Here is a 24,744-nt window from a genome sequence, read left to right on the forward strand (position 1 = left end):
AATTAGCATATACATCTGCTGCTAAGCTCACCGCCAGCCCTCTCTCACCTTCAACTGTATCTAAACGTTCCCAGCAATTATCTAAGCCTCCTGTATCTCTGATAGGCCAGTGGTTAATGGGATCAAGCAAATTGGCAAATCTACTTGCTTGGCCATCTGGTATACCAGAGAATTCTAACATATCCATACTATTCACTGCTGAATCCAAGCTTGGCTGCCAGATTTGACCTGGATCTGTTGCCCAAGAGTCTGTTTTTACAACTGTTGGTAAGTTAATGGTATGGTTACAGTTCCCAGTCACCATACTCCCAGGCTGTTCTATTAATGAGTCTTTTGCCTTATATAAACACCAATCTCTTCTGTTTGCATTAGTTCCCAGAGAATAACTAGGATCTGTCCTAGAAGGAGCTGTCACTTCATGTTTTCTTGATAAAACAATAGCCTGACTTTCATTCCTGTCAACCCCAGGAATATGTAACACAGCCTCATGCTGAATCTCTTCAGCATCTTCACTGCCTTGTCCTGAGTGATCATGGTTAGGAGGATCTATTAAATTTTTCCTTATGTCTTTTCTAGTTAAATCCCATCCCTCAGGGCTGGCAATTTCAATATTAGATACAGAATCAGTCTGGAGACATCGATTCAAAATATCTGTGTGATGGGTGGGTTTAGCTCCAGAGCCCTCTATAATTTCAAAATTATTTATTTCTACTTGATTCCCCTCATCTAGTCTTTGGTTTCTGTCACTAAATTTGGCAGCTAGATCTACTCTTTCTAGGTCTTCTTCTAATACATCAGCTTTATCAAAATATATTTCACTGGTCCTTTCACTTTCCTTACAACTAGCTCTTGGATCTTTCCTCATTTCCTCTTTATTGATGGCTAAGGTCTCCTGGTCTTGCTTTCCTTTTGTCTTAAGAAGATCTACTAGCCTGTCTCCTGCACTTCGACATGCTTTCTCTCCAAATGCCTCTGTACTTTCTAGTGCCTTGGTATCAATAGCTCTAGTGTCTACCTTTTCACATGTCTCCACACCTGCCCACACAGAATCTTCTACCTTCTGTTTCTCTTCTGCTTCTTCTGACTGTTTAACTTCTTCTTGACTTTCTTTGATCAGGCCACCAGTTTCTGTGGCTGCCATCTCTGAGGCAGGTAAGTCATGAGGCTGGTCCATCTCCATACCAGCGGCTATGGCAAATTCAGCCTCAGGCATAGGCTCTGGGGACAGATGTTCATTTCCACATGGAGGGGCTGGCCCCATGACATCCTCACCCTGTTCAGCTACAGTGTGCCAGTCAGCAGAAGGAGGAATTCCAGTAGATAATCCCATGTCTTGCTCTGCTTCAGAGAGACATGAAGAGTCTTCCTGAGACCCACCTTGGGTAATTTCCTGGCTGACACTCTCTGTACTAGCATCAGGGCCCCAAATAAATGCACCTAGGTCAATTTGAGATCTTTGAATTTCTTCGGCCAACCCACTCTCTGGAGTTTCCTCCATGATCAGGTTACACAGGGAAAGACTTTTTGAAGAGTCAGTCTTTAGAGTATGCAGAAGAGCAAAGGAAAAAAAACATAAGATGAAATAGATCATGGTAAGATTTGATGAGAAACACAAAGCTATTCAGTATGGTAGCACCAGTTAAACAAACTAGAGAACTTATAAATTAAATGGCTTAAGGTTAAATCTGTGACTAGCAATGCTATGAGAAAAGAAAGCTCATCCTATATACTATCCATGTATATAATGTATAACAAATATTTTTTTTAAATCCAGAATATTCTGGATATTTACCTACCGGTTGTACCAAATCAGTGCTTGTCTGTTTGAGGGGAAAAAAGGATAATTAATAATAATAATATTAATAATACAAAAGAAGCAAATTCCCTAGCACATTAAAATCCCATGCTGTTCACAGTCAACATTCTCCTGAAAGCTGTGACTTTTACTGGTTAAAGATTAATTTTTACAGCTTGTTTTGTGATAGAAATGAGTTTTGTTCCTATACCGTCTAAGACTACACAATCGAAACGTGAAGAAAGCCTCTCTCATTTTCTAGTCAACAAGGATGTTTCAGGGCTATTATAAGACTTCTGTGTTAGCAGACTCTGAAATGCAAAGTTTCAAATAAATAAGCAAACCTGAGAACATCGGAATAAGTTCAAGCCCTAGCAGCCACAAAAGTACACAATATCAGATGCTCTGACACAGAATCAGAACAGATGTTCCCTAAACTCACCCTACACTTGCTTCTGCCTCTGAGATAGTGTTCATATAGAGAGTGGTCTGATACTACTCACTCTGATGGGATTATTCTCCTCATGTTCTCCCTGCAAACCTAGAAGCCTTGTCTGTACACAAACAGACAACATGGGAAGACTGAGAGGATCAAGGAATGCCAGCAATTATGTCTAGGGAGCTACCGTTTTGTAATTTTGTCATTGCTACCACTCTTAGCAGGCTTGTCCTCTGAAATATTCCATGCTCCTTCCAGATGATACCTTCGCCCTCCCCATACCCTTCCTAGCTAGGACAGAAAAAATGTATTATGATTCCAATAAAGATATGAAATACTGGAATAATAAAACATTAGCATGGACAATGCTTGATCTTCAAGAAAATTAACAGAGTCGGCTAGAATTCAAATGTCCTGAATGTCAGTCCATATATCCCCTTTTGTGATTATACAAGCAAAGCCAGGCCACTATAAAAGATGTTTTCAGTCAAAGCTCTGTTTGTGTCTTTTTCCCACATCTAATTTCTGGAAATGCTCATCCTTGCAACATCAGATTAGCAGAATACATACCATTAGTAGCAACAGCTACCTTTTCTTGGTATGTACTGGATGTGGGGCTAAGCACTCTACAAATATTACTTGAATCCTCACACAACCCTCTGTGGTAGATGTCATTACCCTTACTTTACAGATGATGAAAATGGAGGCTGAAAGAAACTCATAAATTGCTCAAAGTCATATTGTTATAAGAGGTAGAGTCTGGACTCTAATCCAGGGCTGCCTGGCTCTAAAGTTCAAATTCTTATTGATGAAGCTTCATTGGAAATAAAGTGAGAAAGTGGTTCCCTGTGCAGAGTAGCCTATCCCTTATATTTTCTCATCCATGTTTTCTTCTATTCTATTTAAAAGCAACAAAAAATGTGCCTGTCCTTCACTACAACATTCCAGGAGCCACCAGTAATCACAGGAAGAAGCATAAAAGGGCCTAACACCGAATTCTTGCTTGTCCAGGCATCTGGCACACTGACGCTCTTTTCCTCACCATTGTTTCCAGGTGCTGGTAATGCTTGGGACCATCAGGGAGCTGAAGATAGTTCTAGGGGACTACGTTATCATTAAAAATGCCTAGGTCTTCTTCGATCCACAAGTGAATTAAAAAATAACAAGGTCTCCAAATTTCTAGGGATCTAGGTACATCAAAATACAAGCTCTTTGTATTCTTACCGTCCATAGGTCCCAGGGCAACGTCTGAAAGCAACAGACAAACAAAAGTATGGTTAGTATACAAATCTCAAGCACGTAAAAAGTACTAAGGTGACAAAAGTTCTTGAAATGAAACATTTTTGAAACATTTTGTACAGCACTGTCCAAAAAACCTTTATTTGGTGATAATGTTCCTTATCTGTGCCATCCAATATGGCAGCCACTAGTCACATGCATTTATTGAGCACTTGAAATATACTAGTGTAACAGAACCAAATTTTAAGTTTTACATAATTTTATTTAATTTGAATTTGAATGGCCAAATGTGGCTTGTGGCAACCACACTGGACAGCAAAGGACTACTCAGTCTGCTTTTCACTACACAAGTAGAAAGTCATATCTGAAACATGATGAATGGTTTTACTGTAACACACACACACACACACACACACACACACACACACACAGTTAAAATGAAGTACAAGGTGTCCAGATCCTAGAGTTTCTCACATCTTAGAAGACATGCAGCTCTGAATCATTACTGATGTACCTCCTCTCTTCCTCCCACCAAGAGGATACATTATGACCAGTTTGAATGGTAAATAAACCCCAGAAAAAGAGTTCTTCAATATGCTGAATTAGATGATAATAGAGCTCAATTAATAGATAATCATGCAAAATAGTAGGGTGCCCCCTCACGCATATGGATGAATTAATTATACACTTACTACTGCCATTTTAATTATAAAGCTCACTGATCCCGGGGAATGGATCCAGATGGTTCAAGTGATTTCTGCTGTTCATTTGGGAAAGTGAGGGAGACTCTTCTTTCTCATTTCCTTTGTGGCTGTGAATTGCTGGTAAAGCCACATCCTTACTGCCTTTGTCTTTGTGACTAGAATAGATCTGTGTTTACGCACTTGTTTTGAATCTGGGCCTGCTCTGACTGTACCACCCCAGCCACCCTGCATCTCTATGCAGCCCGGCTGGTCTCTGGGTGAGCACCCAGCTGTCAAATGGCTAAGAAAGGAGAGTAGAAAAGCTAAACGGAAAGCCACAGTTATTTGTATGTGGATTCCTTCTGCAACCAATATGTACTTTCTGATTATTCAGATGGTTTGGGTTTTCTTGCATCCCAGCCGCTTAAGAATGACAGCCCCTAAAAGCTACTCCATATGCAGACAGCACTGGTATTTTCCCCAAAAGAAGGCAGCAATGTGAGACGTCATGTTTATCAGTCCTCAGAATCATGAAAGGATGTGTTAACTCATGTGGACACTGTGGAGATCACAGGTGAGGTGTTCTGCTAGCAGCAAGAACATCCATTTAAAACACGAGGTCAGGCGATGGGCAAGGGAGATCATTCTGAGTGAAGGGAAATGAAGGCCTGCAGAATCTAATGGCTCTGTTCTTTTTTGCTATCTCAGCCTCAGACTGTCCTTGGTCAAAAGGAGATGTGATTAGAGCCAGCTCACAGGATGACTCTGCCATGAGGTGACTCAATTTAGAGCCACCAGGACACCAGGGTAGTTTAGTACCTGGCCTGAGGGAGAACACAGGGCACACATGGCTTTTCCTAACTGCAGTGATGCATTTTCATCAGAAGAAAGACTTTTGAAGGTTTAACCGAAGTCATTTTTTTTTTTTTTAGATTCTGAATCTTAGTTTTAAATCTACACAAATTTCCCCAATCTGGGGATTTATTTAATCATGAATTGATACATGAGAAGTTTCTCTCTCAAGTCAAACTTGCAGATAGAAAGGCTGTGGAATTGCATCCACGACCAGAATGGCACACGGTGCAGAAACTGCCTTCTGCCATAGAGCAGCGAACGCTGGAGAGTGAGGCAGACAAGTCCCATGAATCCTGCACAACGAGAAAGCTCTAACAGGGAAGGCTTCCGAATGAGATGTGAATTTGTTTTCTGCTTTCCTTGGTCACCAGGGCTGAACCCTCAAACTTGCTGACAATTACTATATTAGCATTTCCCCAATATGTTTTAGACAACATTCCAATGACTGTTAAGAAACCTTCATTAAAATAGGTTTCTGTGGCCAAACAAATTTGGAAAACTCTAAGTTAAACAAGTCTAAACAGTTTTTTCTTTTATCTGCAGAACTTCTTGGAGCCTTTACTATTCTAATTCATTATCATGACTCTCCTTTTAAAAGGGAGCTAAAAGAACTTTCTGAAACATTTATCTAAGAGACCCATTTTTTTTGCAAAGTACGTTTAAGGCTAGTATCTGGTCTGCTTATTAATTACCTGCTTTATTTACCTGCTTGATTTTTATTGTTCCCGTCTTACAACAGGTAGGCCTTTAGAACCTCAATCACATTCTGGAATTCAGCATGGATTAGGAGAAGCTTTATTTATTGAGGTTTATATTGAGGTGATAGTGGCTTACTGTAAGGTATTAAGAAGACTTCAAGACCAGAAAATTGAGCTAGGTCTCAATCCTCAACTTCAGTTTTACAATACACCTTCATTAATTCATTTGAAGTTTTTTTCTAGCATCTTTGGATGTGGTCAAATTCAAACGTGAGCCCCCAAGCACATCAAAAATATGGATATAAACAATTTCTGTTCAGCCAATTTTGAGTTAACCTCCTTTCATGAGCATAGAGAACTGTAAGGAAAGCCCACCACAGAGAAATCATCCAGAAGTCATCACAGAGCCCACCTGCAGATTCCCTCTGCTGGAGAACTGGAGAACTGCTAGAAATCACTAGTGAAGTGGGGAAAGTGGGGCGGGCGGGGAGAGCAATGAGCAAGGACAAGCTGGGTAAGCAAGGTCTACTCTGGCCATTGTCAAGATCATACAAGGAAAGCTTCTGCAGTGTGGAGGGGAACAACATCATTGAGTTAAAAACTATCAGGACTGGAAAAGCTTTCTCTTGGGGCATAATTTCAAGCTATCTCTAATGAGCTTTAATCTGCAAAACGCTGAGGAAGGAAAGTACAGAAAATAAGTAAGAAGACCAAGCCCAGGGCCAAAAGAAAGAGCTTCATTTGAAGAAGCTACGACATATATTATCCAAAGCTGAACACTCCGAGTGCAGAATAATACTAATAATGACAATTACTCTGAGATGGAGGATTCCTGGGCAAACTGGATTGTGTGACTGTCCCAGCTCTATGGCTAGAGAGAGCTAATGGTAGGGGGACATTTGGAATGATAGATATAGATAGGGTCCTCCCTCTATACTTCCTTCCCATTAGGGAACAGTTGTCAATCCCAAAGAAAAATGAATAGTCACTTGGAATGGACAGTGGTCCCTGACAGGCAGCTGCTGCCCTACAGAGCTGATTAAAGTTTATAAAATATCATCCCCAGACATCCGAACCGCCACTGGATACCTGCGACATGGGTGAGTGGGTCACTCCAACAGAACCTACAGGTGCCACCTCAGGCTTGAAAGGGTCAAAGTCCAGATCCAACAATGTCTCCTCTTTCTTCACCTCAGGGACTTCATTCTGTTGAAATCAAATAAAACAAAATATGGGATTTTATGATACAATCCATGTATGACTCTCAACACCACCGAATGTCCCCAAGGCAGTTCTGATAGTTTACCATTTAGGTGGCTCACCAGTAAGCTCCCAGAGTCGCCAGCTAAATGTGATGAAGAGGGAAATAAGCAACTCTGGAAATAATCAACTATAATTTAAGATACCCAGGAATATGACCCAGACTATAGTTCCTCTCCTCTGTCTAGCTCCGAATCTGGCCAACGAAGAGAAAGTCTGAGAGGTTATATCCTGATTCCGGATGCCACCAAGATCCAAGGACTCTCCTCTGCTAATTCAGAAATCTCAGATCAAAAATTACAGATAGCTGGATGAATAAAATGGGCCAAGGCTTAGACCCATGACTGTAGCCCCCTGCTGTGATGTCCCCTGCAAAGCTAGCATGTAAAAAAGGAAAGGACACTATCTACTGTGACTATATCCACCTGCCTCCCCTCAGAGGGGCCCTATCCTTTGATTTAGTTATCATATGAATCATTCTTCATTCATAATGTGTTGGTCTCAACTGTGTATATGAAGGAGGGAGAGTAAAAGAGAAAGAGGCAAGGAGAGGACCATGTTCCCCAACATTCACTGGAAAATAACATTCCTAGGTTAGAAAGACATTAAGACAAAGAAGAAGACATAGGATAAGAATCCTACTATGATAGTAGCAAAACATTTATAGTACTGAACATTAATACGTCTTCATTTATTGTAGTATCATGACACAAAAAAAAGTAACATGGGCTTGAGGTTAGCCTAACCCTGGCTTGAGTTACACAGTAAGGGTCAGAGCTGAAATAAAGTCTCCATAAACTATCACAGTGAAGAGAACTGGGTCAGTTTTCACAGAATCAAGTTACATGTGTTTGATGTTTGATATAAACTTCAATTTTGACCATCTGTTGCCTAGAAATCGAAAGATCAATCACGGATAAAGCATATATAAGAAGAGGGATGTTCAGAGAAAGATTTTATTTGTTTATATTTTTGAGAGAGAGAGAGAGTGCATGCACACGTACATGCACAAGTGGGGGGCCGGAGGGAGAGAGAGAGAATCTCAAGCAGACTGATGCTGACTGAGGAGCCCAACATGGGGCTCAATCTCACCACCTTGAGATCATAATGTGAGCCAAAATCAAAAGCTATACGCTTAACCAACTGAGCCACCCAGGTGCCCTCTAGAGAAAGATCTTAAAGAACAAGAGTTCTTTTAATTAGTATTGATCATAGACATAAAATTTAAAACTGTATGTAAGCTTTGGGGCCTAATAGATAATACATTTTTTTAGTATATCCACACTTATTGTAGTAGGAAATCTGCTTAAATATCATGCTATTGGTTTTGAGCTATCTATTCTGCAGCATGATTATTCTTAGACACTTTAAAAAATTTCACAAGGTTAGTGCTCTTCTGAGATCCCTCTTTCTTCAATAATTACAATCACAAAACTATCAACAGATCCTCTGGCCTCTATTCAAAATCTACTTGGGTTCTGTTTTTCACCATTTATACTGATACAAGTTTTATTTTTAAAATTTTCTGAACACCTATATCACTTAGAATAGGCTAGGCACTGTTCTGAGAACTTTATACATGTAAATATTAACTCAGATTAGGGTATTTTGCTGCAGTCTAATGATGACAACCCTACAACACTGCTATTGCCTTCAAATAATGACCTTACTAGATTCCTCAAACCTCACTTCACCGGACTTCACCGGCCCTGTCTAATCCTTACAGAATTCAAGCAGGAGGTAGCATCATTTCTCCATCTGGGGATGAGAAGAATGGGCTCATTGAGCTTAGCTGTTCTCCTGGGGCCCTCAGCTGCAAGGCAGCCAAGCCAGGACTGCAACAGCTGGATGCCTTTGACGCCAGTGCTATTCTAGGCTGCTGCTAAGACCAGGTCCCTCGTCTCTCAAACAGGCACCCCGAGAATTTGCCTGGAGGGTACAGTATGTGGAGAGGAACAGGAGAGATTACAGATGCAAAGAAAACTTTGGGGGTGACAGGTATATTCATTACCTTGATTCTGGTGATGGATTCATGGGTGTACACGTATTTCAAAACTTATCAAAATGCAAAATGCATACTTTAGGGCACCTGGGTGACTCAGTTGGCTTAGTATCTGACTCTTGATTTAGGCTCAGTTAATGATCTCATGGTCATGAGATAGAGACCCTGCATCATGAAGCCTGCTTAAGATTCTCTCTCTCTCTCTCTCCCTCTTCCTCTACCCCTCCTCACTGCTTGCACTCTTTCCCTCTATTTAAAAAAAAAAGTATACTTTAAATATGTGCCATTAATTGTATGTCAATCACACATCAATGAAATTAACAGAAGAAAACACCCTAACGATAGGGGGTTGGTTAAACCTACTATGGCCCAACCTCATGATACAGTGCTTTGTTGCTCTTGAAAATGATGAGATATATAATAAATTAGCATGAAAATCTTTGTTATATTTGTAGTGAAATAAATCAGAAGTTATAAAACTGATATAAAATGATCAAGTTTCTGAAAATATACCTTTCAGACGCTATTTAAAGAGAAAAAAATTGTGGCATGACAAAAAGTACATTAGTAAGACTGGTTTTTGCGAGCACTGGGTGTTATTCTGTATGTTGGCAAATTGAACACCAATAAAAAATAAATTTATTATAAAAAAATAAATAAAAATAAACTTACTTTTTGCTTCTCTGTAATTTACTAGTTTTTTTTTTTTGTATCAATCATGCATCCTTTATGGCATTATTCTTTTTTCTAAGATTTTATTTATTTATTCACGAGAGACACAGAGAGAGACAGAGACACAGGCAGAGGGAGAAGCAGGCTCCATGCAGGGAGTCCGACGTGGGACTCGATCCCGGGTCTCCAGGATCACACCCTGGGCTGAAGGCAGCGCTAAACCGCTGAGCCACCCAGGCATTATTCTTATAAGCTTAGCAGGTAACAGAGATTTCAATGTATAGCCATAGACATAAAACATTTAGAGTCTCCAAACCATCCCCCAGGGCTGCATGCAGGCAGGCAGGCCGACACACAGACACACACCCATGCGCACACTCACAATGATTTTTTAATGGCAACACACTCTTTCATTGAACCTGGTGACAGCAAAACCATAGGTACAATTTCTTCCCAAGAGTTTTTTAATTTTTTCTTCTTTTAGTTAACGTATTTGAGCACTTTTACTATATTCTAAATATTATGCAGGATACTTATTAACTTCCCAAGAAGGCAGGGGAGGTCAGATAAGGAAGCTTAAGAAAGAAAGGTCCTTGCTCCTAAAAGCAAGGCCAACTGGGAGATAGTTTCCACATAATAGATATGTCTTTCATTGAAGGGTCACAAAATAGCTTACGTATTCTAACAGTGAGTAAAGTTTTATCATTTCATTACTAATGAATGCAGCGGTTTAAGGAAAATTAACTTTATGACGGGAAGCCTGTGATAAGACCACTAGAGATGGGTACCTCACAATTAATGGGAGTAATGGCTATAAAGTGAGTAATGGTAAAAACTACAGTACACTGGGATGCCTGGGTGGCTCAGTGGTTTGGTACTTGCCTTTGGCCCAGGGCAGGATCCTGGAGACCCGGGATTGAGTCCCACGTCGGGCTCCCTGCATGAGCCTGCTTCTCTCTCTGCCTGTGTCTCTGTCTCTGTCTCTGTCTCTGTCTCTCTCTGTGTGTGTCTCTCGTGAATAAATAAATAAAATCTTAAAACATATATAGCTATAGTACACTGCCAGGGCCCAAGAGTTTTATATTTGCAATTTTAGAATGAGAAATCATTCAATGATTGCATAGGACATTGTCAAGTATTCTCCAACTTTTATTATACAAGATTTTCAAAGAATAGTACAGTGAAGATCCATTTACCCATGACCTAGACTTGTCAAAGTTACCCTGTTATCACACTTGCTACACGTGCCTACCTACATTTATATGATCCTGCAAACGCTCTCATGAGTTGACACACAACAAACTAAACTTTCTAAGGAACTGTTTTCCCAGGTTGATTGGTTGCTGGAACAGGTTGGTAGATTGCACAACCATTCTTCGTGTAGCACGTCATGAGTTTGCTCACTGGCCTCGCATACGCTCCAAGCAAGAGTGCAACAGTTGATGGCACCAAGAAGAGAGACAGAGGGGAGATGGAGAAGGCCTGTGCTTACAGTGAGCTTCTGTGCTGACCACTGGATGAACAATGCTTCAACTGGTTGAGTGAAGACCCTCCTATCAAAGCATTTGGAATTTAATAATACTGCTGATATGTAACAACCTGAAGAACTTTGCTAGTATCAAAAACCCAAAGACGTTCTAGAGAACATGCATTAAGAAGAGAAGGAGTCAGGGGTGCCTGGGTGGCTCAGTCAGTTAAGCGTCTGCCTTTGGCTCTGGTCATGATCCCCGAGTGCCAGGATCCAGCCCTACATTGGGCTCCCTTCTCAGCAGGAAGCCTACTTCTCCCTCTCCCTCTGCACCTCACCACGCTCGTGTTCTCTCTCTCTCTTTCAAATAAATAAATAAAATCTTTAAAAAAAAAAAAGGAGAGAAGGAGTTAAAATGATTTGTTCAATGTACTGGATGTCTAGTATCTGTTATCTCTGAGGTGCTTAGAATGCTGGCACGTGTGGTCTACAGGCCTCTGCTTTCCACATCTGTCCTAGGAATAGTAGAGTGTGGCAGAAAAATGACAGGTCTGCTCAACTTCCAAGTAGGGATGAAGGCCTGTACATCACAGGAATGATGTCAAGACTACATCAAACGAGACCTTGCATATAACACACTCAGTCACATGCTTCCCCATCGTGATCTCCTTCCTTTCTCCCCAACTCTTTCTTCTGCGTCCCCCTTCTCCCCTTCCTCTGCTGGCCTCTCTGTGCCAGCTAACCACCACTCCCTACCCATATCTCAAACCATGTTCAAAAAATACAAAATCTCAAAAAAGACTCACACCATGAGATGCTCTGTTAAGAAGCAGAACATAAACTACAATACGGGGGGGGAGAGCAAAAAGTCAAGGCATTGTTAGAGGTTCAGGAATCTGAGACCCTTGGAAGGCGGTGAGGCCAACTCACAATTATTTAAGAATATTGCTGGAGCCCCAGATGATAAATAAACCGCATTGCTTGGCTACCCCTGCCTGCCAAAGGAACCAATGGTGCCGTGGGTGACCCCCCAGGGCAATAAACCAACCAAATCGGGGCTTGAAGTGCACTGTTTTCTTCCTTCTAATTTCCATATTACTAATTCTTTCTGTGTTACAAGAATGTGAACATGTTTACTTTGAAAAAATAGCAACTGAAAGAAGAGGCAGCTGGTCCAGAAATATGCTACGTTGAAAAGGAAAGTGAGAGCGATAGTCAAAACCAGGTGACAGATACCTGGGGAGGGAGTGGAGCATGTGTGCATGATTGCAGGATGGCCTCGTCAGGACCCAGCACACACGCCAAAAAAGACCATCTCGTGAACTTGCTGAGAAAGTTGAAAATCTACTTCCATTTGATTGGCTAAGAAAAATAGGATGATTTCAGGAACTTGAAATGTGAGCTGCAGCACTTGGCTGGAAAGCAGAGATGTAAGGGTACCAGAGTTAAGGGTGCTAACTTGATGCCCATGGCCATGCGACTTCAAGGCTGTGCTGTCCTCTTGTCTCCCAGCACAGCAGGTGTCCCCAGTAAGTGTGGGCCTGGAGGAATAAGCTGGGATGGTCAAAAGATAATCTGTCTGGGGGCACCTGGGTGGCTCAGCAGTTGAGCATCTGCCTTTGGCTCAGGACGTGATCCCGGGGTCCCGAGATTGAGTCCCGCATCGGGCTCCCCGCAGGGAACCTCCTTCTCCCTCTCCCTGTGTCTCTGCCTCTCTCTGTGTCTCTCATGAATAAATAAATAAAATTTTTAAGGAAAGATAATCCATCTGGATTTGTAAAGAACATTATATGAAAGAGGGAAAATATGCAGCATTGTTGTTGGGAAAAGATTTAGGTTAATAGCTGAGGATTACCTGCTATGAAAAAGAAAAAACAATCCCAAAACAGGTAATCACTTCTTCCTCTCTGTCACCTGCCCCTGACCCTAACCCTGCCTCTCAGGGGGCTCCCACCCTTTTGAGCACCTCTTCTGACACTTTCTAAGTCCTCTTCTGGTGGTGGGAGCTTGGCTAGCCATGCTATCCCATGGTCAGGGCGCCCAAGTCTGCACCAGGACCCACACTGTGACCCTACTCTCTATGGAGCATCCATCCTATGTCCCAGAACTCTGGGATGCACATCCACCCAGCTGTCCTGGAATGTGGTGGCCAGGTTTGTTTCCAAAAGGGTGGCTGGTGAGCAGACTGCTCCTACTGGCCAGCATAGCATTTCGTGCATGGAATCCCATCAGACTGGCCACCAGAACATTGCCGATATGCTCATTTCAAGTGACTCAAACAGGTTATACCTGCTCAGGGCCACAACCCCTAAGGAAAGCCCTCATGGGAGAGGAGGGTGAACATAGATCTAATTAAAGACAGATGAGAAAGCAATCCCAAACATTTTCTGAAGGAAAAAGAAACAACCTTGCATGTGTACATACCTATGTGTATATAATTGCTTTTTTTTCCTCTTGAGCTGTCAAAATCCTACTTATATGCCATGAATTTGGTTTTTAGAGACCTTATATCTTTCAATTTTTCCTTTTTAAACATGTTTCAGTAAAACGCCCATTTCCCTGGAATAGGTTGTACTTTGGGAGGAAAGGGAGAGACTGAGAAGTTCTGATTTAAACAAATAGGGCTTTTGCTGCAGAACTTCTGCGAGCCTTGAACATGCTGACATAAGCTATGTTAAGCAAAGGAGATGCAGCCCCTCCCAGCCTCATATGACTGGGAACCCCTTTTTACAGTGTCTTGTGGGACCAGATAGAAAATGCTGTTTTAAAAAAATAATGCAGGAGCACATGCACACACACACACACACACGCACGCACACACACACACAGGAGATTTCCTCCTATTTAGTTTCTTAGAAGGGAAAACAGACGGGGCTGGGTTTGTCCTTTGGCAGTTCCATTTCTGTAGACACACAACCAGAGAAGCAAGGTCAGCCCTTTGGTGTTGACATGTGGACCTCGCCCTGGAAGCAGGTAAGGATATCACCCAGAGAAGATTCTATGATATAGTTAAGGTCTGGGGCCCTTAGAGGGCTCCTTCTGATGGATTTGTTTTCAATCCCAGGACTCTGGAGAGGCTGTCACTGTAACAGAGCTGGGTGGACAGAACATACAAATCAGAGGTAAGGATTTTTTCAGTCACCACACTTGGAGCTTCTGGGTGGAATTAATACAAATCCTGTTCTTCCCCACTGAGCAGAGGATAAAAACAGCAAACTAGGGACAGAAACCAATCGATTCAATGTAGAATGACCTAGTAAACTTTGTAAAAATATCAAAACAAAACTGAAAACAGAGTATTCCCTATTATTATACATACACATATCTGGGAGAAATGCTTTGCAGACACATCTCGGCTTTCTAGCTTCCAATACTCTGCTTCCATGCAGCTGGCGTCTCATTTTCTCCTGGCATTTCTATTGAACTTTTTCATCGTTTACCTGTGCATGTCTAAAACATTATAGCCCTGATGAGACAGCACATTTGCTTAGAATACGTAGCCTCACATATAATCTAATTAACACATCTGGTATTATAGGCACAGACGTATGTGTGAGTCCAATAGCCCAAAACACGGAGTACTTCAAATCATACTATTTTTAAGTGGAGCAGTTATAAATGGTCAATCATGACATATCCTTAAGTCAGCTAGATATTTTCCTGTAAGAAATCTGTTCATTCACTGGGGTGCTTTGTTCATGGCCATAAATTTGGAAATCCTGGCCTACAGGGGTTCTCACAGTGGGATCCCATGACCAGTGGCATCAGCATCGCTTGGGGGCTTGTTAAGAATACAGATTCCTGGCCCCCACCCAAGAACTGCTGACTCAGAAACTCTGCTGGATGAAACCCAAAAGGGGTGAAGGAACACAAACTGGTTCTGTGGATACCTGCAGAGGAACAAGCAACCGAGGAAGCTGTCAAGATGCATCAGAGAATGGCAGCAACTGTGTAATCTTAAATAAAGCTAGATTATATACTCAATAAGCGAGAAAGTAGACTGAAACATAAATCCCTGCCTCACGCCCTCTCTTGACATCGTGATATGAGATTAACAGCCACTTAGTCACTGGAGATGCTTCTGGTCACCCAGTGTGGTCCGTTGCTAGTGCCATGTTGCTTCAGATTTGTAAAAAAAAAAAAAAGAAAAGAAAAGAAAGAAACTTCCTTCTGCCTCCACTCAATGAAAAGAAAACAACATAAATGAAGGTGAAGCCCAAAAAGGCACCCCCACCAGGTCTCTGGTGGTTCGTTCTGTCAAAATTACCTCGCGCACTGATGGAGGGAGGGGACACCCAGCCAGCGGGTTATAGAAGGTGGTCAGGATGGAGAGGCGCCTTCCTTCCCTCCCCAGGGCCATGGAAAGTGCACCAAGACCAGCCAGGTGTGGGGGCAGGCGCTCTCCAGCCAACTGAGTCACTGCAGCGGCTGCAGCCGGAGCCACTTCTGCTTTCAAAGCTGTCTCCTCACCCTCTGTCCCCAACTCTTGACTTTTCCCACCACTGCTCCTCAACAGTATCAAGACAGTTCATGCTCTTAGCATTTGTGATTTTTAAAAGGGCTTTGAGAGGCTCCTGAGTGGCTCAGCTGGTGAAATGTCTGCCTTCGGCTCAGGTCATCGATCCTGGGATCCAGTCCCACATCGGGCTCCCTGCTCAGCCAGCGGGGAACCTGCTTCTCCCTCTCCCTCTCCATCTCCCTCTCCCCCTGCTTGTGCGCTCTCTCTCTCTCTCCCTCTCCCCCTGTCAAATAAAGTTTAAAAATCTTAAAAAAAGAAAAGTGGTGCTGAGCCACAATCTTAAAAAGGGCTTTCTTTTTTATTTTTTCCTACCACGAAGAACCCTATGAGCAAGTGCACCACAAATAACAGAACATTTTACAGGACAAGACAGTTCTGAACTTCATCTTTGCTTTAGGACTGGTCGACGTGCCAAGATGCCTCTAGTTCAGTTGCTTCTGTTGCTACATGGCGGGGTCTTGAGCCAAGTGCACGTGTCCATGCACTCATCACTGTGCAAGGACCCTGTTCAAAGGAGCTGCTAACCCATAGGCCAAGGCCTCGTTAGCTTGCCAAATTCACCATCTCTTACAAACAACAGAAGGAAGAAAACAATAGCTAAAAGCATTGCGCCTTATTGACAAATGCCCTTAAAAGTGATGACACAGTTGCCACTGTAATGCTTCGGAGTTTCTATTTTCTGAGCTCTCTGCAGTTAGTACGTTATTCCTGTTATTATCAACAGGATGTGATTGTAATTGGCCTGCCATACACAGTGTTGTTATTGACGTACGCAGTAATTACAGCACCACATTCACACCCCTTGCAAAACGTACGTTATTATTTCTGACCCTGAGAACACAGGGAGCGAGTGAGATTGGCAGGATGTTTCTGGGGACTTTCACTCTTAAAGAAATGGCTTCAATGGCATGAGGAACTGCTCTGGAAGTCAAGGATCTCCATTCTCGAGGCAAGGGGAGAACCAAGTGGGTAGCAGAGAAGGATCTGCCGCCTACTGAGGGGGCTGCAGGAGGAGCAGATGGGGCAGGTGCACCCAGATGCCTTTGAAACCAGGGCAAACGCTGATGTTTCCATTTGCCAAATCATGTAAATGAATACAGTTACTCGTGCTGAAGAGCAAAAAGGCTTGGAAACATTCACCTCTCTTAGTTTCACTTTCCTGTTTTCTACCAGGAAGCAATACAGAAGAAATAATTGAGGGTGTACACATGAATTAATATCTCCTGATGTTCAGAGGAGTGCTGATGAAACAGAACCATGAAGAGTAACCTGTGATCACCACCATGGGCTGGTCCATCCATCAGATACAATACTCTGGTGATACGTTTTCTTTTGAAAAGCCAGTATTACGACATGAAAAAAAAAGGTTCAGGAAGATTAAGTAGAAAAGTCAGGGATACATAACAACACAATCTAAATTTTGTGGTATAAAATCGATACATACTTAAAACCAAAGCCTGAGGGAAAATAAACCAGGACGCCTTGGTTGGTACATCAGAGTGGTACGACCTCAGTGGTGATTAAAATTCTTCATTTTTACACTTTTTCAGCATTTCCAAATACTGCATATGTACACCCCCCCATCTGAGAATGCCTTAGACACACTGAGTAATTAAAGCCAACCTGAGTGAGGCCTGAAATCATACTGCCCGTCTCTAACATCTGTCACCTTTAAAGCTGGTCCCTGAGGGTCCCTCTGCCACGGCCCTTCTGAGGTCACCCCAGTTCTGCAGCAGGCACGTACCTGCGAAGGTGTCGTCACACTGATTTCTGGAACAAAATTGTCCTCAAAGAAACTGATGATGTTCTCCTGCTGAAGTTCCTTTGTTGGGGTGACTTTAGGCAGAGGTGGGACGGGAGGCCCTTTCCTTGTCTACAAAACATCAGAAACACAAGCAAATGACTGGGGCCAAAGATGGCATGCGAGATGTGTAGACATGCCACACGAATGGCGCTGGACGGACAGTTGCGTCACTGACTACGATTCAGATATGCTTAGAGGAATGAGGCCACTTGATTGAGTTGAGAATACTGTCGACCTTGGTGGCCAGGGGAGAACTGATAAACAAAGGCCCCCCTGAGAAGCACTCAGGCAACATGACCCCATCCAACTCAGGTTGAGCGCTACACACAGCACCTCCGCCTCTCCAGTTAAACCAGGGTGACCCACTTTGTGAAGCCAACCAGAACGGATGCCTCATTTCAGCAAGAAATTAGAATTTTCACACTAAAATCGGGAAAGCTTTTCACTGGAATCACTGAGACCACCCACAGACAGCATGCATTTCACTTTCCACTGCAGTGTTTTGAGAAGTAAGGACTTTACAGATCAATTCCGTGGATCTTCTCGCCACTGTCTTTGGTTTCAAAGATTGAAGAATACTAGAGACTTCAAGTCATCCTGGAGAAATTTCATCTTCACACAAAGTAGGGAAGACAAGGGTGGTCATGTTTCTCTGTACTTACCTTTTCCAGCCCTTTTTGTTTCTCTCAATCCCTTGGTTCCAGACACTTTTGTTGAATGTCTACTCATGTGCCACATACTGTGGGCGATACCAAAACTGTGAAGTGGCATATAAACATCATGGCTTCCTTGGCCATACTTGCCCTGAGTGGAAGCGAAAGTGCCACAGGACGAAATGTCCAGGGAGAAAGGAGGGTTGATTGGAGCCTTTTGACAGTGAGAGGTGGGTGGAGGAGTGGGCACATGAACTTAAGGAAGCTGAGGCTGTAGAGAGAAGTCTTAACACACTGAAACATTGGGCATATGAGGAAATAGGAATCCAAATTGGAGAAATAAGCTGATTGCCTAGTGCCCATCACAATGCCTACAGCCTCTAGGTCTCCCTAGCCGGAAACTCCTTTTAATACCCCAGCACCATGGGATTATCCCATATGAGGTCACTTCACCACCAACTCTTCCATTCTCCCCAGTATATATGTTCTCTTCCTACCTGTGAAGGTGACCGAGGCCTTGCTGGTGCAGGAGATGCAGGTGCCAGTGTGTGATTGGGACTGGCTGTCGGGCTCGGGATGGGTGAAGGCTCCTCCGGTGGTGACGGTGTCTTTGCGATGCGGAGAGGACCAGAATCACTAGGTAAACACATGAGAGTCAGCAACAGGCCTTCTAAAGAATAGCACTTACTCTCCAGGGTGTCCTCCATCGCAGAGGAATCTTTGAGGCACAACTGGTTCTGTCTGTCACCTAGCCCCCTTTTAAGTTAATTCTGGTTGTTATTGATACTGGCACTTACTGCCCACTGTGTGCCAGACCCCATTGGTACATACTATCTCCCACCATCACAATACCCATGCATCATTGTCCTCACTTTACAGGTAGTAAAGTGGGGTACAGAGAGGTTAAAAACGCCTAAAGTCACTCAGCAATTTGGTGGATCTGAATTCAGGCCTTGGGAATGCAAACCCCCTGTTCTTTCCACTGTGCCAAAAAAGATGCTGGAGGAACCTTCCATACATAAGCTGACTTAGCTGAACTAGTTTCACTTTTGATTTATGAGAGAATCTTGCTCTGTCATAATCCACAGAAAAACTACCTACCCTGAAAATTATAAATTTTATGCTAAAGGCATCTTCAGGATAGTGTTAAGTAAGATTTCATAAGAGTCATTTCTGATATTTGGAAACAAATTCATTAGTTGTTCCTCTTTCTACACCTTATAAAACAATGACTCAGATCTGACACCTTGACCTGTCCAAACCAATCATGTGAAGGCAGAGGGTCAGTAATGTTTCCTGAGAACCCACTGTGTTCCCAGCACCTGGTGAGATGCTTGGGACCAGCTCAAATGCAATGACCAGGAGGGCATTTGGGATAACATCCTACTCTCTAAGTCTTTCTAATGTCTACAGATTGAGGGAGCAAGCTCTATACTGAAAATAAACAAGTGCATACACCACAGCATGGTCTACATATTCAAAGGAATGGGTCCTGTGGAGAGCACGGATGGGCCGCATGATTGAGGCTATGTGCCAGCAATCATGGCCTCTGTTGGGAAGTACAGCCCCAATCTGTGCTCAATAGAGAGTCCACTGAGCTCACTCACCACCTTGCTCTGCAGACGAATGATGAAAAAAAATGAAAGGAACACTTGTTAAGTGGCCGTGGCCCCGCTTCCTCAATTTATCTGATTCAGCAATATTGAGGTTTTCAGACACAGCTGTCCCTTTCATGTCTCTATGAGGGAGAACCCTTAATTTTTTTCATGTACATCACTGCTAAAACACCTGATGTCATTTTGATATTCTTATTGCAATTTTTTTCTTTGTTTGAAGCTGATGCTGAAATACAATATTGGAAACAGTAGTCCTTTCATGTATTCTTTTAGGGATGTTCTTTCCCTTAGAAATAGGAGATACTAGATGTTTATTTCATGGAGCAGAGACTCTTATGAATGTGATTAATATGAAGAATATCAAATATGAAAATTAGCTCTCTCCAGAGAGATGTGAACATATGGTGATGGCAGCACCTGTGCAGGAGCGTTTTTATAAATGTGTGTGTATGAGTGTTTATGTTGATGACATTAAAATGCAAATATAGAATATTAGGACTGCATATTACCTTACAAGCCATTTAGTTTGATACTATATTTTTTGTTGATTAAAAAAAAAGAAGATCTTTAACCAGAGGATTAATTGGATGCACTCAACGAAGGCAAAAGTAAGTTGACTGCAGAGTCATAAACCTGAAAGCTGGATCTTATGACTTCCAGCCCAAGGCTCACTAGCCTGCATTCCTTGAGTACGTACTGAGAAGGATGGAATAGAGGGATTCCAAAATCACAGGAGAAAGCTGGTGTTAAGCCAACTCCTGAAAAGGTAGACAATTAACTCATGGATTACTGGGCGTTTGCTGTATTTGTCTGACATACTCACAATAACGATGTACAACAGAATCAAAACAATGCAGTGTTCGTGAGGTCAAGTTAAGAGGCAAGATAATGGTGAGGTCTCACCTACATCCTCTTTCCTTTCCCAAAATGGATTCATCAAAGATGCCAGCACCAATGATAAGTCTAAGGACTCAGTATTGTGAGTCTGGGAAATTCCTTTCTTCTCTAAAGAAAGTTAACAGTTGCACGACTAGAAAGTCTGTTAAACCTTTACACCATTGCTGACAGATCCCATGTAAAATGAACAAGGCAGATAGTTCTATTGTGACCACGATGGAAGCTCACAATGAGTAAATCTGAAAGCTAAAGGTAAATGTAAAAGCACAGAACTGAGGCTGCTATCAGCCTCTATGTGGAAAGGCTTCTTAGTTTTAGATTTTTCTAGAATGAGTAAAATAGCATAAGCCGGTGCAGACAGCAGAAATTGCAACAGGCATTGTGTTAAAGGTGAACGGACATGACTTGGCTCTGATGAAGACAGCCTACCTGGGAGCTCCTTGAATGGTGAAGGCCTTGTCAGCATGCTGGTCACCCAGCTTCGTCATCACTTCATACAATTTGTGGCAAAGCTAAAGGGACAGAGACCATTTGTCTATGAGCTGTAAGTCATTCTGGTGCCAATCCAGGCTACTGCCCCAAGGAAGGAATTGTCTACCGAGAATCTTACAATAGTGTAGATGGTCTCAGAATAACTTAAATTCTTACAAAGGGGCAATTGAAAACTCGCGTCAAAATTGAAAGGCCACAAACACAAATAAACCTTAAAAGAAAACCCAAAATATATTTGTTAACCAGCGTACAGACGAGGAAACAAAATCTTACTGCTCCCATTGACTCTGCTAGAGATAAAGTCATCCAAGACGTTAGTTGATGACAGACCTGCTGATTGTCTGAATGTTCTGACACCAATTTTTCCTCAGCCTAAGAAGTGTCGCCCGAATGCCAACTTTTAAAGCTGACAGAAAACAAAACAAAATAAGACTATGCAACTGTGACACAGAGAAAAAGCATTTCAGAAGAGAAATGAAAACAGGCCGTGATTCCTGAGAGCCTATTTGTACATCCAGAGATAAAATCTGTACAAAATAGAGAGAACTATGTGGTCACTATAAAACATTGCAGGAATAGCACTGAGCCTAGTAACACTCTATGAAAACAAACACACACGTGACAAGGCTACATCCTTTCATTTGCTTTCAGAAGAAAAAAAACAGTTCATTTATTTCATATTCCATAAGTAAAAATAATCATCATTACTCACCACGGCAATTTCCTTATGAAACTTGGCTTCAAGGCTGGAAACATTTTTGAAAGTGTTGACGTAAAACCCAACCCGTCTACCACGTGGAGACACAAAGAGGGAAGAAAGGAGAGTAGGGAAAGACCAGTCAGCAAAACTTTACTTTCAATGGCGATAAAATGCATTAGGGACAGCAATAAAATTAATTAATATAATTTTGAGTAACCTTGCCCTGAATCTGCGGGCACAGAGCATAACCTCTCCTAATGCAGCTGACGCCTGGAGACAGTGGTTCTCACACTAAGGCGTGCAGGTGAAAGTGTGTTTCCAATTCAGCAGATCTCGGGTAGGGATGGAAGATTTGCACTTCTAGCAAGCTCTAGGTGACACTGAAGCTGTTAGTGCAGAGAGACTTTTGGAAGTCTCTGTCCTAAGAGTTTGTGTTTTAGATGCATGTCCTGTAAAGGGCTGGAGATAGAGACGTTTACCATTAATTTTCATAACATATGCATGGTCTCATTTGGGTACCATGTATTTGGATTCTGAAATGTGTTTGATGGGGGAAGTAGAAAACCCACCAATCAATGACAATTCATCAGCTAAAGTGAGAGTGTGCATTCACTGAGCAAATAAAAGCACAAGATCTCAAACATGTTTCGAAGCCATGGGGTGGGGGTGTTCTGTGATGTGAGACTTTTAGGTCCCTAATAGTAAGCACCCCCATCAGCACTGTGGATTCAGGCTGGTACCTCCTGTATGGGCTCCCTTTGCATTAAATGAGGGCTCTGTGGACTCTGTATTAACCCAATCCTTCAGAATCCATCTAGTCTCTTATTATTTTGATTTAATCCGTGTTCTTGTTTCAGTGACATTCTCAAAAATAACTCCAGGATCCTGATTGGTTTATTAGATTCCAAACCCCAAGTAAGGACCCGGATGCCAGAAACATTAGATAGGCTGGATATACGGAATAAACATAGACTGGAGGGGTTTGTAATTTGACTACTTCTTACTGGGGAGTAAGAATGTGCCCGTACACAGTTGGATCCCTCTTACTTAAACAATGACATGAGGGGTGCCTGGGTGGTACAGTCAGTTAAGTGTCTGATCTGGGTTTTGGCTCAGGTCATGCCCTCAGGTTTGTGGGACTGAGCCCCACATGGGGCTCTATGCTCAGCATGAAGTCTGGTTTGGATTCTCTCCCTGTCCCTCCTCCTGCTTGTGCTTGCTTTTCTCTCTCCCACTTTCTTTCTAAAAGAAATGAATGAAATTTTTAAACGGTGACAGAAAGGATAGAGAAGAGGGGGTTTCCTGTTTCACTGTGCCTTGCGTGAGCAGGATTCCAATAAGCAGAGATGAACAAATGTTCTATCATCATTAAAGCTTGTAAAAGAGTTGCCATCTAAGCACTTTTACACGTTCCCTCACTTAGTTCTTGTAACCACCCCCCAGGGTAGTGAGCCTTTATATTCTGGTCGAAGGAGGCACAGAGAGATTAACTGTTCAAAATCTTGCAATCAATAAGTGGAGAACCCATATTTGAACCCAAAAGGAGGAAAACCAATGGAAATCATGCACTGTTTGCCAAGAAATTCTGCTTATGCACAAATACCATTATTTCCATGCTTTCTGATGAAATTAGGTGGTTTAGAATTTTAACAAAATAAAAGATAAAAATCGAGATTCAGAGATGAAAATAATAGGTAAGAACTATGTGTAGCGGGATCCCTGGGTAGCTCAGCAGTTTGGCGCCTCCCTTTGGCCCAGGGTGCGATCCTGGAGTCCCGGGATCGAGTCCCGCATCAGGCTCCAGGCATGGAGCCTGCTTCTCCCTCCTCCTGTGTCTCTGCCTCTCTCTCTCTCTCTATGTCTATCATAAATAAATAAATAAATCTTTAAAAAAAAAAAAAAGAAGAACTATATGTAGTCTACCAGTAAGACTTACTTTCTCTATGGCTTAACCTGTACTTTAAATTCCTACCAGGTTCCACTTAATTTTTTCTTTAACTTTATAAGACTAGTTGATTTGAGTTTCCTTCATTTTTTTCAGCTTTATTGAGGTTTAACTGACAAATAAAATGGTAAGATATTTAAAGCATGCATTGTGGTGACCTGGTATACAATTGTGAAGGGTTCCCCCAATCTAATTAATTAACACAGCTATCACCTCATACATTTATCTTGTATGTGAACATTTTTACTCTCAGCAAATTTCAATTACATATTTATCGTGTGTGTGAACATTTCTACTCTCTTGGCGAATTTCAATTACATAATAGAGGTTATCAATTGCAGCTACCATGTTTTACATTAGATGCCCAGAGCTTATTCATCTTATAGCTATAAGTGTGTGCCTTTTACCAACCTTGCCCTATTTCCCAACCTCCTAGCCCCTGGCATGCACATTTCTACTTTCCATTTCTAGGATTTTGCCCTTTTTTTTTCAGATTCCACATCTAAGTGATATCATGCAGTATCACCTCACACCTATTAGAATGGCTATCATCAAAAAAAAAAAAAAAAAAGATAACAAGTGTTGGTGAGGATGTGGAGAAAAGGGAACTCTTGTGCCCTGTTGGTGGAAATGTAAACTGATGCAGACCCTATGGGAAGTTCCTCAAAAAGTCAAAAATAAAACTACCACTGGATCCAGCAATCCCACTGCTGGGTATATTTCTAAAGGAAATGAAAGTGAGATCTCGAAGAGATACAGGCATTGCCATGTTCACTGCACTATTATTCACAAAAGTCAAGATATGAAAACAATCCCAGTGTCCACCAGTTATGGCTGAATAAATTCCATTGTGTGTATATGTGTCTGTATGTATGTTATCTATAGGCAGATAGATAGATATACATCCATATATTAATGAAGAAAATCCTGGCACAGGGTATTGGAGAAATAGCAACTACTTGGGAGGGCCAGACCAGAAGCCTGGGAGATGAGAGCCTGGTGAGGCA

The 24,744-nt window shown here is 42.2% G+C and overlaps 1 protein-coding gene across 4 annotated transcripts in view; it reads right to left on the minus strand.

Moving 5' to 3' along the window:
* The window catches only part of AMPH (amphiphysin), a 210,789-nt gene that overhangs the window by 35,405 nt on the left and 150,640 nt on the right, over positions 1-24,744 (minus strand). For all 4 annotated transcript variants that reach the window (XM_072791618.1, XM_072791620.1, XM_072791619.1 and 1 more), the window contains exons 8-14: positions 21,805-21,880; positions 21,030-21,112; positions 18,585-18,723; positions 17,375-17,503; positions 6,799-6,915; positions 3,459-3,482; positions 1,797-1,820 (exon numbers count right to left, since the gene is read on the minus strand). In XM_072791618.1, coding sequence (XP_072647719.1) covers positions 1,797-1,820; positions 3,459-3,482; positions 6,799-6,915; positions 17,375-17,503; positions 18,585-18,723; positions 21,030-21,112; positions 21,805-21,880 — 592 coding nt within the window. The remainder of the gene's footprint in view (positions 1-1,796; positions 1,821-3,458; positions 3,483-6,798; positions 6,916-17,374; positions 17,504-18,584; positions 18,724-21,029; positions 21,113-21,804; positions 21,881-24,744) is intronic.

The sequence above is a fragment of the Canis lupus genome, chromosome 21 (genome assembly GCF_048164855.1).
Source record: "Canis lupus baileyi chromosome 21, mCanLup2.hap1, whole genome shotgun sequence".
Classification (NCBI taxonomy): Eukaryota; Metazoa; Chordata; class Mammalia; order Carnivora; family Canidae; genus Canis; species Canis lupus.